The sequence below is a fragment of the Cynocephalus volans genome, chromosome 3, assembly GCF_027409185.1.
Source record: "Cynocephalus volans isolate mCynVol1 chromosome 3, mCynVol1.pri, whole genome shotgun sequence".
NCBI lineage: Eukaryota > Metazoa > Chordata > Mammalia > Dermoptera > Cynocephalidae > Cynocephalus > Cynocephalus volans.
The window spans coordinates 95,098,247-95,116,043 of record NC_084462.1 but is presented as its reverse complement, the minus strand read 5'-3'; the positions used below and the strand labels follow the sequence as shown (position 1 = coordinate 95,116,043).

Genomic DNA, 17,797 nt, shown 5'->3' with positions numbered 1-17,797 from the left:
TGTACAGAAGCTTTTTAGTTTGATGTGGTCCCACTGGACTGTTTTTGCTCTTATTACCTATGCATTTGGAGTCATATCCAAAAAGTCATTGCTCAGACCAATGTCATGGAGTAATGTTTTTTTCTACAGGCTGAGTATCCCTTATCCAAAATGCTTGGGACCGTAAGTGTTTCAGATTATGGATTTTTTTCAGATTTTGGAATATATGCAGATACTTAACCAGCTGAGTATCCCTAATCTGAAAATCCAAAATCCTCCAATGAGCATTTCCTTTGAGGATACATCAGCTCTAAAAAAGTTTTGGATTTTGGAGCATTTTGGGTATCAAATTGTCAGATTAGGGATAATCTGTAGTAGTTTTACAGTTTTAGGGCTTGCATTAAATTCTTAATCCATTTTGAGTTCATTTTTGTACATAGTGTGAGATAAGGGTCTGATTTCATTCTTTTGCATGTGTATACCCAATACCATTTATTAAAGAAACTGCCCTTTCTCCATTGTGTTCTTGGCACCTTTGTTGAAAATCAGTTCACTGTAAGTGTGTGGATTCATGTCTGGGCTGTCTATTCTGTTTCACAGGTCTATGTATCTGTTTTTAGGCCAGTACCATGTTGTCTTAATTACTATAGCTTTGTAGTATATTCTGATATCAGGCAGTGTGATGTCTCCAGCTATGTTCTTTCTGCTCAAGAGTTCTTTGGCTATTTGAGTTCTTTGTGGTTCCATATAAATCTTAGGATTATTTTTTTCTACTTCCATAAAAAATGTCATTGGAATTTTGATAGGGATTACAACAAATCTGTAGATCGCTTAGGGTAGTATGGACAATTCAATATTAATTCTTCCAGTTCATGAACATGGACTATCATTCCATTTATTTGTGTCTTCTTCAATTTCTTTCATCAGTGCTTTATAGTTTTTAGTGAATAGCTTTTTCACATCTTTGGTTAAGTTTATTTCTAAGTACTTTAATTTTTTGTAGCTATTGCAAATGGGATTGTTTTCTTGATTTCTCTTCCAGATGGTTCATTGTTAGTGCATAAAAACACTTCTGATTTTTGTAGTTGATTTTGTATTCTTTATTAAATTTGTTTATTAGTTCTAACAAATTTTTGGTGGAATCTTTAGGGTTTCAGGTACATAAAATCATCTCATCTGCAAACAGGGACAATTTAACTTCTTCCTTTCCAATTTGGGTATGTTTTATTTCTTTCTCTTGCCTAACTGTTCTGGCTAGAACCAAATAATTTAATTTTTAAAACTAGGTATCAGAAATATAAAACAATGTCCTATATCCTTAAATCTCTTCTCAGTGATCTAATATCTATAGTTTGCTTCATGCAGGCTTTGCTCTTTAAAGCTGAGATCAATACTAAAGTCCCTTAATGCAGAAGAATGCTCAGTTCTAATAAAAAAATATCCTTCCTGAGAAAATCTTGGTCTTTACTACAAAAAAGACCTTAGGTTTTTAATGGGGCTGTGACTTCATTGACGAAACCATTAAACAGAACAACCAGACTGGTCTGTACTTTTTCAAAATTTAGTAGCAAACCACTTAGTTAATTATTCGATCTTAGCCTCACTTGCTGTCTGTTTTTGAAAATGTAAATGTAATATACATTAAAAGATTTATAAAACAGGCCTAATAATAGCAGATGTACAAAAATCATTAAAGCCTCAGGTCCACCATTAAAGCCTTGAGTTCCACCAAGAGCTGGAGGACAGAACAAAGCCCACAGAGGAAAGGATAAGAAGTCATACTTACTGCTTTGTTTACTTTAGTATTTCCATTTGGTTCTTGTTTAGTGCTTCTCATTTTCATTCCTTCTGTAAAAGAAAAAAAAAAGTAGATTGGTTAACTCTGTCAACAGACCAGCAATTACTGCAAAAATGGATTCAGAGCTTTATTTTAAGCTTACTGAAACTTGTGAATTATGCAACAGATGTTACTCCACCTTCATATCCATGCTAGGAAGTTCAAAGCTAAATTGTCAGCTCATTTGTAGCGAGTAAACTGGACATTTAACGTGCAGTCATTTACTGAATTTACCATGGCTTCATCTTAAGATTCACACCCTTATTTTCTCTTCACCCTAACTTTACCACCTACCAAACTGAGAAACAATACAGTTGTAAAATAATAAACAGTGAACTTACATAAAAAGAATATTTAAAGCACAGATAAAAGGGGAATTTTATCACTACCAAAGCTTTCTTTCAGCATAGGTTCCTTTTGTTCATCTTCCTCTTCTTCCTCAGACAATGGTGAAAAGGCAAACCTGACAGAACAAAGGTAGAACAGAAGAAAAAAATTAGAAAACTACAAAAACTGCTTTACCATCTGGATTTTATAGGACTAGTTACTGACACTGCGATCATAATAATTCATAAAATCAGTTAGTGAATAAAAAAAATAATTCTTCCCCTTCGGAAAGCTCTTAATTGCCTACATTAGCAAGGGAAAAGCAGGACAATATGATATTTATGAGTGTAGGCTCAGCCGCATGAGGACTACCTAAAATCTTAGACAAGTTACTTAATCTCTCTGTAAAACCAGTTTCCTCATCTGTAAACGGGGATAATAGAATATTAATCTCACAGGGGTGTTTTGCGAAACGTAAATAAGTCATTACAAATAAAGTGCTTAGAACAATACCCAACACATTCAGTAACCAGTCAATCAATGTTCATTTATAAAGATACCCAAAGGGTTTTCAAAAATTCATGGAAAGATTTGTATTATCTTTTCATTCCATTTTTCCACAAACTTTTTGAAGAACCCTCATATATCACACAGAGGTAAGTAAATTCTCATCTAACTTAAAATCCCAGCCTTCAAATTTGGAGTTAAGATAAGGATGGTCTAATCTCGTGTGTTCCAGCTTATTTAAAATCTCAGTTTCCAAGTGGGGCACTCAGAATATAAAGGCCTGATCTGATACATCACAGATGACTTTCCTTCACAACTTCTAAGAGACTTAGCAAAGCAGCTGCCAGGCAGGTAATTTCTAGAATGCTTTAGCTTTGACCTTACCGAGTACTTCCTATTTTATTGCTGCATACTATTTTCTTTCTACCTTGTTTTTAAATCTCCCTTTCATGATAAAATCTCTCAATAAGCTAGGAATAGTAGGAAACATCTGTAACTTATTAAAGGGTAAGTAACAAAATTTTGTGTTACATATCTTGGTTGATGATACACAAGAAGCACTGAAAGTCAGCATAAGATGAGAAGGCCCACTCTGCCTCTAGTCAATATTATACAGGAAGGCACACAAGAAGCACTGAAAGTCAGCATAAGATGAGAAGGCCCACTCTGCCTCTAGTCAATATTATACAGGAAGGCCTAGCCAACATAATAATACAACAATCAGGTATGAGATAGGGAGATTATTTGGCAAGGAAGGAACTGCATTATAATGACTTTAGACAAAAACCTATCTGATGAGAAAATCTAGAAATTATCAGAAGATAATATAGGAGGATTGATGATTATGATAAATATACAAAAATCAATAGCATTCCTACATGTTTGGAAAAGCTATATATATATATATTTTTAAAAGCTGTATTCACAAGAGCCACAAAAAAAGGTAAATAAAAAGTTAAAAAACACAACTGAAGCACTGAAAGGACTAAAAAATAGGGAGAAATACCATATTCAAAAATGAAGTTATCAAGATACACAATAATTTCCCAAATTAATCCATTAATTAAGTTAAATTACAATCAAAACCTTAATAAGATTTTCCTAGAATTAAAAAAACAAGCTAACTTTTTTACTAAAAGCAAAGATCCAAGGGCTGGCTGCTTAGCTCAGTTGGGAGAGCACGGTGCTGACAATACCAAGGCCAATGGTTCGGATCCCTGTACTGCCAGCTGCCAAAAAAAAAAAAAAAAAAAAAGCCAAGATCCAATAGCAAAGGCTATTTTTTTAAAAAAAGATTAAGAGTACAGGCTTAGGCCCTCCAGATACTAAGACTAATCAGGAAGCTAAGGTAATTACGACAGTGTACTACTGATGCAGGATTAGTATAACAAGAAAGAATGGAGAGCCCAGAATCAATTCTTGGTGGATGAAAAGTCTTGACTGTGAAATTCTTAAAAAATTATAGCAGAGTAACTTTATGACTTCACATCAGGCTGGGAAAGGATTTCTTAAGACACAAAATGTACAATCCAAGAAGGAAAAAAAAAATGACAAATTTGACTCCATATTTCCAGGTTTTTCTATGAACAAAAACAGCATAAAATTTAAAAGATAATCAACTAGGTTCTTCTGCAATATGTGCAATACTTATAACGAACAAAATATTTGCATCCAAAATATATTACATATTCCTACGAGTCAATACACAAATGATTATTACGGTTTGAACGTGTGTCCCCTCCAAAACTCATGTTGAAACAATCTATAGTGCAACAGTATTGGGAGGTGGACTTAATGGGAGCTGCTGAGGTCATGAGGGCTCTATACTCATGAATGGATTAATGCCATTATAAAAAGTCTTTATGGCAGTGGGCTCTCCCTCTTGCCCTTCCACGATCTACCACATGATGATGCAGCAAGAAGGCCCCCGCCAGATGATGGCACCTTGATCTTGCCTTCCCAGCCTCCAGAACTGTGAGCCAATAAATTTCTGTTCATTATAAATTATCCAGTCTGTGGTATTTTGTTACAGCAGCACAAAATGAACTAAGACAATTACTAATAAGCCAATAAAAAGTAAGCAAAAGATATAACAAGCTAATTCACAAAATTATATTACCAGTAAACAGAAAAAAGATACGAAAAGTAACCCAACCTTCCTCAAATGCAAATAAAAGCAACACCAAATATTAATTCTCATCCATCAGGTCTACAAAGCTTAAATAAAATGATGGGAGATGTGGAAGGAAGGAAAGAAAAAGCTCCTCTCATACCATTGTTGTTAGATGAATAATTTGTTTCAGGTTTCTTTTGGGAATGCAATCTAGAAATACTTTAAAAATTACAAATACACATACCCTTAACCCAGCAATTCCAAAACCACTCATTAAATATTTCTTAAGCATCTGCTATGTACCAGAGTGTAATGAAAAATTAACCTTACCTAAAAAGAAGTCTGGCCTTTCCTTTGACTAGTGGGAAGTGATCTCTCTGCTGCTGAAAAATCCTGCCTGATAGGAGTGTTTTTGTTTGCCTGAGAACTTGGGCCACCAGACAGTCTAACAGTGTGCTTTGGGTACATCATATCAGTTCTAATCTCTGGAGAACTGGAAACTAAAGGTATTAGCTAAACTTGCAGGAAGGTGGTATATGATTGAGCTGCCAATCAGATGGAATGGAAACTCTGGAAACCAAAGGCTCAAGTAAGTTCCCAGGGTGGCAAAACTCTGTGTACTGTTACATGCTGTAGCCTGGAGGAGGTAATGCCATCCATGACTCTATGGGGAGAGAATTACTGGAAGCTCTATGTTTAGACCCCACCTAGACTCTGCCCTATGTGTCTCTTCCCTTGGCTGATTTTAATTTTTAATTTATACCCTTCCTCTGTAGGTAGCCATGAGCCTAACAGCTTTCAGTTAGTTCTGTGAGTTTTAGTGAATGATCAAAACTAAGGATGGTTTTAGGAACCCCCGAACTTGCAACTGGTGTCATAAATGAGGGCAGTCTTGTGGGGACTGTTCCCACAGACTTTGTGCAGTTTGGCTAACTCTGGGTAGTTGGGGCCAGGAGAAGTGAGATTCCCTAGAACGACGCTGACTCACTGAAACATGTGGTTTGGTAACAGAAAGGATAAGAGGATAGAATTAACAAACCTTTGAATCCCAGACAGACACAAGGTCCCCCATGGTTTAAAACTGCAGCTGTGCTGCCATCATTACCAGAGGTAAAAGTTACCAATGAAATTTAGAAATGGTCCAACTCTTGGTAACAAGTTAGCTCACTGGATGTACAAGGAAATACAAATAACAAGAAATAAGTAAAACATATAGCCCTTTGGTTATCATTATCTGTGACAGCTAAAATGAAAGTAAGGAAGTAGGATGCTGATGATGGGCCAAGCATGGATTCTAGCCAGTCCAAGCTAGAGCCTCTAGTCTCAGAGCCCCTACCAAAGAAACAGGTAGAGAGATCCTGATACTGGGCCAAGCTTGGATTCTAGCCAGCTAAGCTATAGCCACTAGCCTAAGAGTCACTTCAAAAGGGAAAAATTATGCTGGAATAAACAGACAGCAAAGGTTAGAATGATTCGCAGAATGGACAAAGAAAGGGAAAGGAGAAAGGGGAGAGTCAAGAGAATTGTCCCAGCAGGGTTGAAGTCTTTAAACAGTTATTAAGGAATGGTATGAATAAAGCAGAAATTGATGGGGTCAAAACAAGATTTAATACAGCACTCTTGGAAGTTGGGTAGACTAATGGGAACACCTGCTGGTCCCCCAACATTGAAAGGCCCTAAACAAATGTTTCATTTACCCTAGTCTGGAGGAATTCAAAGTCTGACCTCCAATCACCTGGGGTGTTTGTCCCACAATTTAATCAAGGTAAAGACTGATGAGAAAGCCTGGGTCCCGTGACCCAATCCCTGGCTGGGGACTCACAGCTATATGCACATGAGTGGATAAAATGGTCAAGGGGTAGAGAAGAGGCATTTCTGGGACTCCTTGTCATGGGAGCCCCAGGCACTGTGGCTCCAAAACCTGTTGGTAAGTCCAAATGGGGCTACAGTTAGATTAGGAGGATATAGGTTGACAGTGTTAAAGTAAAAGTTTGATGAAAAGTATGTTTGAAAAGGTTTTATGTAAAGTGGTTGTGTCTTCTTTACCTGAATGTATTATGGAAATGGCTACGTCAGACAGGGAACACTTCGCCTACCTAGTACTGTAAAACCAAAACCTGTTAATAAAGTCCTAATGGAACTATAATTGGAAGGCTATATAAATGCAACAGTTGATGGGATTAAGGTAAAAGTTTGGATGAACACTGGAAGGTTTAAAGACTCTATGTGAAGTAGCTGTATCTCCATTACCACAAGGATGAAGACTGTGACTGAATGGGGAATACTTCCCTTACCTAGTAGCATAAAGCAGAAGGCATATATATCTGTCCTTCTGCCCTCATTGATTGGACATACTAAATGGGAACCAGTAAGACTGCCCGAGCCCTCAGAGGTCATTAATTTCTAACAATATAGAACAGAAGGTGGAGTGCTGGTAAAGACAAATTCTCTATATAATAAAGTCTTATGCAGGCAGTCTTGTTGGGACTCTTCTTTCAAATTCTAAACTTTGGCTAACTCTGGGTAGCCAGGAGCAGCTCTTTGTCCTTGTGGAATTTACAATTTTGGGAGTGGGTGAAGGCAGGGAGTGGAGGGGGAAGGCAGACACTAAACAATAAATACATAAAATATATAGGATTTAGAAGATAGTAAGTGTGATAGGAAAAAAAAAAAGAATGGAACAAGGTGTCACTGGACTGCATAAGAATAAACATACACAGGTATTTATATTATTGTACCTTATTCCTATTTTTAATTCCCCCTATAAATAAAAGAGTTAACATAACAGGCCTTCAGAAAGGCCTGCTTACAAGATTGGCCCATGGTTGGCTCTGGGAACTTGGCACATGACCTGTAACCTAGCTGGTAAGGGTGAATCATCACTGTGCCTAGACTGTTGGTTCAATGTGATTTATGATAAACATTTGTTTTCCTCCTGGAAACACGGAATTTTACTATGTACTAGGCAGAAGGTGCTTACATGACCAGTCTCCAATAAAACCTTGAGTGCTGAGTGTCTAATGGGCCTCCCTGGGCAGGAACAATGCACATGTGTTACTGTATTTTTGTTGCTGGGGAAAGGAACACATTTGATGTACCTCCTCAGGAGGGAAAGAACACAGGGAAAGAAAATGAATTTCTATAGAGTCTGCCTGTGTCTTTTCCCTTTGCTGATATCAGCATCTTGTTGTAAAAAAACTTTAGCTGTAAGTACACCTAAGCTGAGTCCCATGAGTCCTTATAGTAAACCACTGAACATAAGGGTGGTCTTAAGAACCCCGAAACACCTCAAATTAAAAATAGCCCAAATACTCATTAAGAAGGGAATACATTAGTTTAACTGTACTGTATCTGTACCACGTAATATTATGGCACCCATGAAAATGAATGTGTTCAATTTAAACCAGTTACCTTGGAAGGAATTTCCACAATGTACTGTTGGTGAGTAAAGGAAGATTCTGTATTTGAAGAGGAAATAAAATGTGGAATGATTCACCACATTAGACTGTTAACACTGATGTCACAGAACTGAAGGCATTTTTTTGTTTGTTTTTGGGGGTTTTCTTGGTGGCTGGCAGGTATGGGGATCTAAATTCTTGACCGTGGTGTTATCAGCACCACTCTCTGAGTGAGAGCCCTTAAAGGCAATGTTTTAAAATAAAAGAGAGAAAAAGGAAGTGTAGAGGGTTAGAAATTTTGATTCCTATTTGATTATTAGATAGCGTTTTTAGGTAATGCATGCATGGGACAAAAGTCCTTGGATAGGAGGCAAGAGGCCACCAAATCAATTTTTTTTTTTTTTTTTTTTTTGGACTGGTAAGGGGATCGCAACCCTCAGCATGGTGTGGTCCGCACCATGCTCAGCCAGTGAGCGCACCGGCCATCCCTATATAGGATCCGAACCCGTGGCCTTGGTGCTACCAGCACCACACTCTCCCAAGTGAGCCATGGGGTTGGCCCAAATCAATTCTAGTCCAGTATGTTTATTCTCAGTTGATTTTTAGTATAGGGTTTTTATGTAATACACGTATGGGACAAAAGTCCTCAGACAGGAAGCAAGAACTTACAGCTAGAGGGCAAGAACCCACCAAATCAATTCTAATCACTGTTTAGGTAAGGGATTATATACACTGACTGTTAATATAATGGGTTCATTCGAAGATTTTGTGAAAAGGAAACACACACAGGTTTAAAGCCTTTATTGTGAGCAAAAGAACTGAAACAAAACAGGGATTGTTCTGAGGGCAATAACCTTTAATAAAACAAAGCTTAAATGATGGGAAAATATGTGAATTAAGATTTCCAAGGACGTTCTACTAGATTAGTTAGTACATGGGGGTTATTCCACATTTTGCTTTAAGCTGTTTCTTTGAGTTTCTCAAGAAGTCAGGCACTTTCATGATTGTTTTATGACTTTTTTGATAGTATAGTGTTTAAACTATTGTGAACAATGCATGCTTGGATGAAGATTGTTACACAGCCAATTTCTGTATGTTCTTATTAAGACTGATTAACCACTGTTCTTTTCCTGTAATTTCCTTATTTTTTCAATAAAAACTGAAGCAAAAACCGACTTGGGGCTGTACCCAGTTTCTCCTTCTAACAGAGGACTTGCTGAGGTGCAGTCCCTTTGGGCTTCTCAAAGTATTCATGTTGCTTTGAGTAATCTTTTTGCATCTCTGTTACACAGTGAGAGGTGTAACAAGGAAGAGGGAAGGCAATGCAAAAAATTTTTAAATTTAAATATAGCTAGCAAGTAACCAGTAGATCAGCAGACCAGTGTAAAAGAAAAGTCCCCAGAATGTCTAGGTTCTTTCTGAACAGTGTGATTTCAGATCTTTATTTTCTACCACGGGTTTTCTCTATTATTTGCCTTTTCTTTTTTTTTTTTTTTTTCAATGAACACATATTAACTGCATAATTTGAGAAGACAAGGCTTGGGGCCAGCCCGTGGCTCACTTGGGAGAGTGCAGTGCTGATAACACCAAGGCCATTGGTTCGGATCCCTATATAGGGACGGCCAGTTGGCTCACTTGGGAGAGCGTGGTGCTGACAACACCAAGTCAAGGGTTAAGATCCCCTTACCGGTCATCTTTTTTTTAAAAAGAAGAGAAAAGAAAAGAAAAGACAAGGCTATTTTCATGGGGTAAAAGAATGTCACTTATTTTCTTTCCCTAAATTGGTATGTCTGATTATAAAATTAGCTGTTTAGTTATATCATCTTACCATTTTCCTTCTTGGTGTTGTGGTTATTTAATATAAACTCTTAACTGTCTAAATGCAAAAGAAGGGAGGAAAAAGAGAAACAAAAGATAGATATTCATAGATATTCACAAAATAAAGATAGGCAGTTCCTAAATGAGATTTGCCTTTAGTTGGACAAAAAATATTCACATGTGGATTTTTAATTCAAAAATTAGTCACATAAGTTTTCAGTTTACCCTCTGTGTCATTACGAAGTGAGCTGGGCTGCTGACTTCAGAAATGTTTCTTTCCTTTTGGACATTAGACAGGAGAGACTCTTACTGTAAGTAATACGATATACCTACCTCCCTTACCAATCTAAATATTTATATTATCAGAAGATGTCAGAGTTGAAATGGACCTCACATCACTTAGTTTAACTCCCCCTCATTATTTGAAAGGAAACTAAGGCCCAAAGAGGCAACATGCCAAAAATTACAAAGCAAGTTAAGAAAAGAGCTCAGATAGGAACCCAGTTCTCCTGATCCTGGACATAGTGTTTCTTCCACCATACAACACAGCCCTGACACTGTCCCCTGCAATGCACCACCCCTAATTGATAACATGGCCTTATAATGGTTAGCAGAACAAATAATAAGAGTCTAAGAACCTCTGGTTGTTTGCAGACGGTCGCCAGAGAATCATGATGACAAAGAGGATCATGGAGAACAGCAACCGCCAGATGGCATCATCTACCCACAGCTCCCGCCAGTCCTAAGGGGGAAAAGTACATTTATACACATTATCTTAACACTCTGTTCATTTATTTACTCATTCAAGTTGTATTTACTAAAAGCCTGCTATGTGCTAGGCACTGTGCTAAGTGCTGGGGATACAAAGGGAATGAACAGTTTCTTCCCTTGCAGTGCTTACTGTTAAAGAAAAGGTACCAACTGAACAGAACATTTGTCAAAGCATCCTCATAGCTCTGAGAATCTTTAGGAAAGGGTTCATAGAGGGCAAGAGAGTAACGTTAGGCTGTTATATTTTATAATTTTCATTTATCTATTTTCACCAAAATAGAGCCTTAGCTACCTCCAAAGAAATCCTTTTGAGCACTGTCTTTGTGCTCAACGACATGGTCTTAACGATATGGCTTTTACTCAGATTAATATTACTCAAACACCACTAAATGTTTAGGACTCTGGAATTCTTATTCAAGATTTTTAGTTAAAGCAAGACAGGATTATGATAGACTATGGTTACCACTTATAAAATTCTCTCCCACTATTGGGATATAGTCAGACAAAACAAACAAACAAAAAACCAACCACCACACCAAGCACTATGATAGTACTTAGGAGGAGGGAAGTATTACAACCCTCAGAGTGGGGACCTAGCCCTAAGTTCTTTTAAGCTGCATACCTTATAAGAATCTTACTACTGTCATCATCATCGTCTGGGTATAAGACAATACATTATTCATAAATGTATGTGCTTGTAACTCACCGACTGACAAGTCACTATCCTGAATTTCATGGTTGTCCAGATGATAAATACAATAGAAGCTAATAGTAAATGAAAACACTGATCAGAGTATGAATGTTGGTTTACATGCCCAATAACATTCCCCTAATTCTCATTATGTGGAATTCCACACCCCTCTCATCCCTGATATATCACAATTATTTTTTATTAGTTATTTTAACAAATACAATACAAACTTTACTAAACACCTACGATAAGCAAGACCCATGATACATACACTTGTCAAGTACAGTTCTGTAATAATTTTGTTTATCATCTGGCTACTTTACTAACCCTCAGAATTGGAATAGACAGTATTGAAAATGTGGCTTTTTCAAGCATTACCAACATAATTTTCCTTCTTTTACCCTTAGTATAGTAATGCTCATTTTTGTCTGGTCAAATGGAAAAAAAAAAATGCCTGATAAAATGACTGCAACACAAACAGAAGAGTGGATCTACATCCACAGATTAGACCTCATTACTCCTGGTAAAAGGGGCAAGAGGTAGGCAAATTGGCCTAGTCTGGCTACGGTACAGCTAATGTCTACGTTTTATGATGCTTAGATATATATGTAAAAGCACGATAATAGCAATGTACCCTAAACCTAAAATTCAACAGCTATTTAATAAAACTAAATAAGCATGTAGTACTGTCTTCTAAAAGGAATCTAAATGCTATTTGGCACTCAAGTTAACTTGCCTCAAGAAGAAGAATGCCTTAGGAGACTAGAGAGAAAAGAGGGATATACTAAAAGCTAAAATGATATGAGGTTCATTTTCAGGTATTACACTTAAAATAAGTGGTTCTTAACCTTTCTTATTTTTTAATTTATTTTCTTAATCTTTTTTTAAACCATAGGTCCTTTTGAGAATTTGACAAAAGCTAAGAATCCCTTCCTCAAGTGAAACATAGAAAACTTTCTACACCCACTCACAGCCTCTTAGATTAAGTATCTCTGTTCTGAAAGGATCACATTTAAACAGCAGGAAGAAAGTCCCAGACTTACCTGCCACTGCCAAAATAAGTGTGTTGGTGAAATGTCGGTATAAAGAGAGTTTTACGATGTTCCTCCGAAGTTTTAATAGCTTCATTGTTTGAGTCAGGCTAATAAATATGTGTTTGCAGGTCAAGGAATTCAAATTTCAGAAAAAAATAGTAGTAAGCCAGTAAATTAATCCTCAGGTTTATTTGAGGATCTGGGGTTATACTGACAAAATTGTTGATCTCAGAGGCTGTATAACTCTTTTATTCTCACTTAATCTCACAAACACCCCAGGTCTCACCAAGATAATTCTTTCTTATCCAAGAAAGCCATTGTTTTCAAAGAGACATTAAAGAGAAGGCAGAATCAAGATAAAAAAAGAATGCAAAAATAAGAGGAAAAACATAAAAAGGAGAAATGAAGACAGGAAGAGGCTTTCTAGACAAACAAAAAAAAGATGAAAAAGAAATAGGAAGACAAATGAAAGAAGATGAAATGAAAATGAGTAACAGGCAAAGGACATCTTCTCTTTTCCTTTAGGGTATGTAGTTCTGTTCTCATCTGTCCCAGCTAATCCAGTCTAGGGCCATAATTACACTCATACCTACAACCTCCTAGAGTTCTACACTCAGTCCCCTCCTACCATCTGAAGGAACCTGCCATTAGCTGCCTGCCCCACCCCGAATTAAGAGAACTCTACAATTGGCTGAGACTCCCAGGCAGTTAGATTTCAAAAGCAACGACTCTCCATTTCTAGAACATTATTCCCAAGTAGAAGTTGCCAGAGAAGGAGGAGGGAACTGTTGGCTACTAAAGACAGTATCTGCTCTCATGTGCTACTTTCAGAATGAAGAACAGATACAAAAATAAGGGAGTTGGAGTTTGCTCTGCCCTTTGACAGAGTCTTAGCTGTTACCTAGTCATTTGGCCATCTTATTTTATGGTTTAGTCCCACTGCCCTCTCAATTCTTCCCAATACTCGCAGAGGTTCAGAAAACACTTGGAAAGATACCGATCTTGAGAACTTTTGGTCATGTCGACCTAAGACACTTCAATTTCAAACATTTTAGCTATATGACAATCCACTCAAATTCAAAAAATTACAATTTTGTTCACATTCAGCTTTTTGCAATAGTCATTATCTATCAAAATAGTAATATTGCTCAATTATCCATAGGACCAAATATATAAAAACCAAAATAAATTTAAAATAACCCCAAAAAGATAAAGTCACAAAACCTGATTGAATCTTTCATCCAATAGGCCAAGGCCCTAATAAACAAATGTTTAATTTTAAGGAGTACGAGAAAAAAGATTACTCAGATGAAACTTGTTTGTTCTGCTGGTTGACTTTGCCTGTAAATGAATCAATATTTATTCTGAACGGTGAAAGTCTTCAGACAATCTCAAGTCAGCTTTTGAGTGAGGGAACAAAACACTCATCCTGTAAAGGTTAAAACCTGCTAAACCTACAGAGTTTCAGAAGAGTCAAACCACATTTTAAGGACCAAAATATTTTCATAAGTTTCAAAGCATTTAATAACTGCTGAAGGCTAAAGAAAGAGCAGGACCAGAGCAGCCTGTGATTCTCACACTAAGTGAGGTGCACAAATGAGTCCAAAATCAAAGTGAAATGCTCTTTAAAACAAAGAGAAAAGTCAGAAGCTTTTCTCCTGTGTTCAGTCTATAGTAACCAATTTCTGATATGATTTTAAAAATTAAAAAAAAAACAAAAAAAAAAACCTGCTTACCTGAACCCTCAGGTAATTAAGCCTTAACATACACTATTCTCCAGACTAAGGAGTAATCAACAAAACTGGTAAAAACTCTTTGCAGAAAGATCAATGGAAACCCATCTCCAAGGAGAGAAAACGGACTGCCATCACACAAGCCAATGAGAAGGATATCCACCAGCACAGTGCAGTGTCTAGGAAAGCCAAGGGGATAAAGGCCAAGGAAGCAAGATCAGTCTGGGCCTGCAGACAAAGAAAAAGAGGCAGTGAAAAACAGATGTCTAGAAAGGCACAGAGAAGAAACCTGCACACAATTCTGCATTTATATAATCATCTGAAATGGTTTTGCATTTGAACTGAAAGAAAATAAAAAGGACTAACACTTGACACCTAATCATTCTTCTCTTCATACAAACCATCACATATTATATATAGCTACAAGCATTTCACACAAATTGTCAATTACAATCTCAATACAATGAAACATGCTTCTAACTACTACAGAGTTCCTATCACACTAAGATCCATGTTAGGAAGTGACCACACCAAATAGTTCTAGTGTTTATAAGCCTCCTTCTCATCCTATCATTTCCTAGTAACATGATTTAGGTTACAAGTCTAAAAAGACCCTTTGCATATTTTTAAAAAATTACTGTACCATTAATATATTAAGAATTGATTTCCAGAACCGTAATATAATGGAATTTTACAAACAAGAGCTCACCCCAAAATAAAATGTAAGGCATTTATCTGTCCTCAAAAAAATGCTGCTTGTTTCCACAAGTTTATACATAAGATGCTTTTTATGTAACTCTAATTACCCAATCACCAGGGCATTACTGAAAGGATATCCATAAAATAATACAGGCATCAATTGCTGATAGAGCCAGGTATACTATCAGAGCCAAGGGATGAGAAAAATACTACAACAGCAGCAGAAAGAAAAAAAAAAAATTGACAGAGAGTTAAAGTTGCTAAGTCTAAGGAAACTACACACAGAGCAGCGTGATCTGAAAAACAAATTTGTATCCACAAAATGTTTTATTTAAGGGGTAATTTACTGCAAAACTTATTGAGCCCAGTTTTCTTGATGGCAAAGCCAAGTTTATGGCATTTACCACTTTGAATCTAACAGGTTATTAAAGTGTCTGATTTTTAAATAAATAAGAAAGTAATCAGAATAGCCCAGGGAAGCCTATTTCTTCTTCACATTAATACAGCTATAACATAAACTTATCACTTAGATCTCAGTGCTTTGGTTTCCTTCTCTGTCAAAGGAAATAATTACATAATTCTCAAAAATGGTGTGAAACTTAATTAGTTGCATTTTAAGAAAGCCTCTTAAATTCAAGTACTGGTTAAGAAAGAGTTCTGTTACTTTAGATTAGATTAACCAGTAAGTACATGATTCCAATGTTTGCCACTTATACAAGGATGAGAGTCCACTGCACGGAGGAACTAAATAATTATCAATCTGGGGATAGGTGGAAAAGCATTCATTCTAGTTCACACATTAAATTTACAAAGCTCTAAAAGATAGATTAAAAAGAAAAAAAGAACTGCACAGACATTTTGTAAATCATAGCCCAAAGGTGACTTAGAGGAAACAGTAAAGAAGCCCACAGACATTTCCGCTTCTCTCAAGACAGAAACAATATAACTGAACTGACCACAAAAATTCAGATTAAGCAGTACTGACCCCAGTAACTCTGAGGACCCCTTCCATGCCAGAGAACAAAAGATAGAGGGCTCCTGCTACCACAACTTTGTGAAGAGTAACTCCAAGACGAGGCCTAAAGAGGAAGCAAAGAGATAGTTGAGTATAAATGTGACAAACCCCAAGACAAGCAAAGTAACAGGAACTCATGTTGATTAACAGAGGCAAACAATTTAAAGAGATAAACAACACATACTTAATTCACCTGAGAGAAGAAAACTCATAAGAACATATGGTCTTAAAACAAGATAGAGAATACAAGAACTTAAGATGTGGTCTCCGGTTACTACATTTTAAAGAGATTTTTATTACAGAGAATTTTGAATATTCAAAGGTAGTATAATGAGTCCCAACAACCATCAACCTACGGTCAATTCTGCCCCATGCATACCCCATCCACTTCTCATGCTTTCATACTATCTTTAAGCAGATCCTAGACTGTGTATGTTTTTATTTGTATATATTTCAGTATGTTTTTAATAGATAAGGACTTTTCAAAAAACATAACCATAATACCACTAAAAATTTTAATAATTCCTTAATATAATCAAATATCCTATTATAGTTTATTAAATAAATAGTACATTTGAAAGATGAAAACCAAACAAAATATGAAGTCTTTTGAGCAATTTCTGTTTGAAGGAGAAAAAACCTTGGTATTCAAAAACCTCCTGAATCAGAATCTACATTTTAATAAGATCCCCAGGAGATTCATTCAGTATACTATAGTTTGAGATGCACTGTCTTAAATCATGTGTTCCTAAGCCTTGGCAATATGTGTTCTCATATTTTTTTGTTATACACTAGGAAAAGCTCCCACATGAGTAGGGAATTTTCCCCCCTGTGGTATATCATAGAAACCTAGAATACTTCCTGGCATACAGCAGGCACTTAAATATTTGTTCCATGTATAAGTAAATTCTAAGAATTAAACCCCCCCATTCCTCTAATCCCATTTCAAGCAAAACTCCTTTCATTGAATAAATAAATTTTAAAAATTAACCTACCACCACCATTTAATCCCACTTAAAGCAAAACTCCTTAAAATAACTATCTGGTCTTGGGTTTGGATCCCCTTACTGGCCAGCTGCCAAAAATAATGATAATAATTGTCTATACCTGGCTAAGTCCAATTGCCCTCCTCTTGTTCTCTCTTGAACTCCCTCCAGTAGGACTTTTGTCCCTCACGCTTCTCCAAAACTGTTCTTGTCACTAATACCCTCCATGTAGTTAAATCCAGTGGTCAATTTTCAATTTTTTTGTTTGACCTATCAGGAACATTTCACCACAATTAATCACTCCCTCCTTGAAACACAGTCTTCAGTTTGCCTCCCATCTCACTCACTGGTCATTCCTCAATTTCCTCTGCTAACTAACTATACTTCATCTCACTAACTTCTAAATAATAGAAAATGTTCAAGGGCCTAGTCCTTGGACGTCTTCTGCATGTACATTCACGTCCTTGTTGATCACATCCAGTCTCATAACTTTTTAAAATCTACACGTTGATGTCTCCCAAACTTGTATCTCTGCCCCAACCTCCCACTTGTTTCCCCCATTTGGATATTTAACTGAACTCCTAATCTTACCCCCAATCTACTTATTCCACCTAAAGTCTTCCTGAACTCTAAATGTCGATGCCATCCTGCCACTTGATCAGACCGAAACTCTGAGTTGGCACCATGTTTGATTCCTCCTCTTTTACATCGCACATCTGACCCATTAGCAAATTCCACTGGTTCTACCTTCAAAATATATACTGAATCTGACTGCACGTGTATATCTCTTCCCCTCGGTGTATATAGAGCTAGTTCCCTCACCTTTGTGAGGATTTTGTTTAAATATAACTAAGTGAAGCCTTCCACGACTACTCTATTAACTGCTGTA

General features: G+C 36.6%; 1 protein-coding gene across 1 annotated transcript in view; it reads right to left on the bottom strand.

The window, feature by feature from the left end:
• TMEM87A (transmembrane protein 87A) overlaps positions 1 to 17,797 on the bottom strand; it is a 54,610-nt gene that overhangs the window by 13,583 nt on the left and 23,230 nt on the right. The window contains exons 11-17 of the mRNA XM_063089078.1: positions 15,893 to 15,986; positions 14,368 to 14,436; positions 12,485 to 12,593; positions 11,457 to 11,515; positions 10,618 to 10,721; positions 2,206 to 2,279; positions 1,766 to 1,827 (exon numbers count right to left, since the gene is read on the bottom strand). Of these exons, the coding sequence (XP_062945148.1) occupies positions 1,766 to 1,827; positions 2,206 to 2,279; positions 10,618 to 10,721; positions 11,457 to 11,515; positions 12,485 to 12,593; positions 14,368 to 14,436; positions 15,893 to 15,986 (571 nt within the window). The remainder of the gene's footprint in view (positions 1 to 1,765; positions 1,828 to 2,205; positions 2,280 to 10,617; positions 10,722 to 11,456; positions 11,516 to 12,484; positions 12,594 to 14,367; positions 14,437 to 15,892; positions 15,987 to 17,797) is intronic.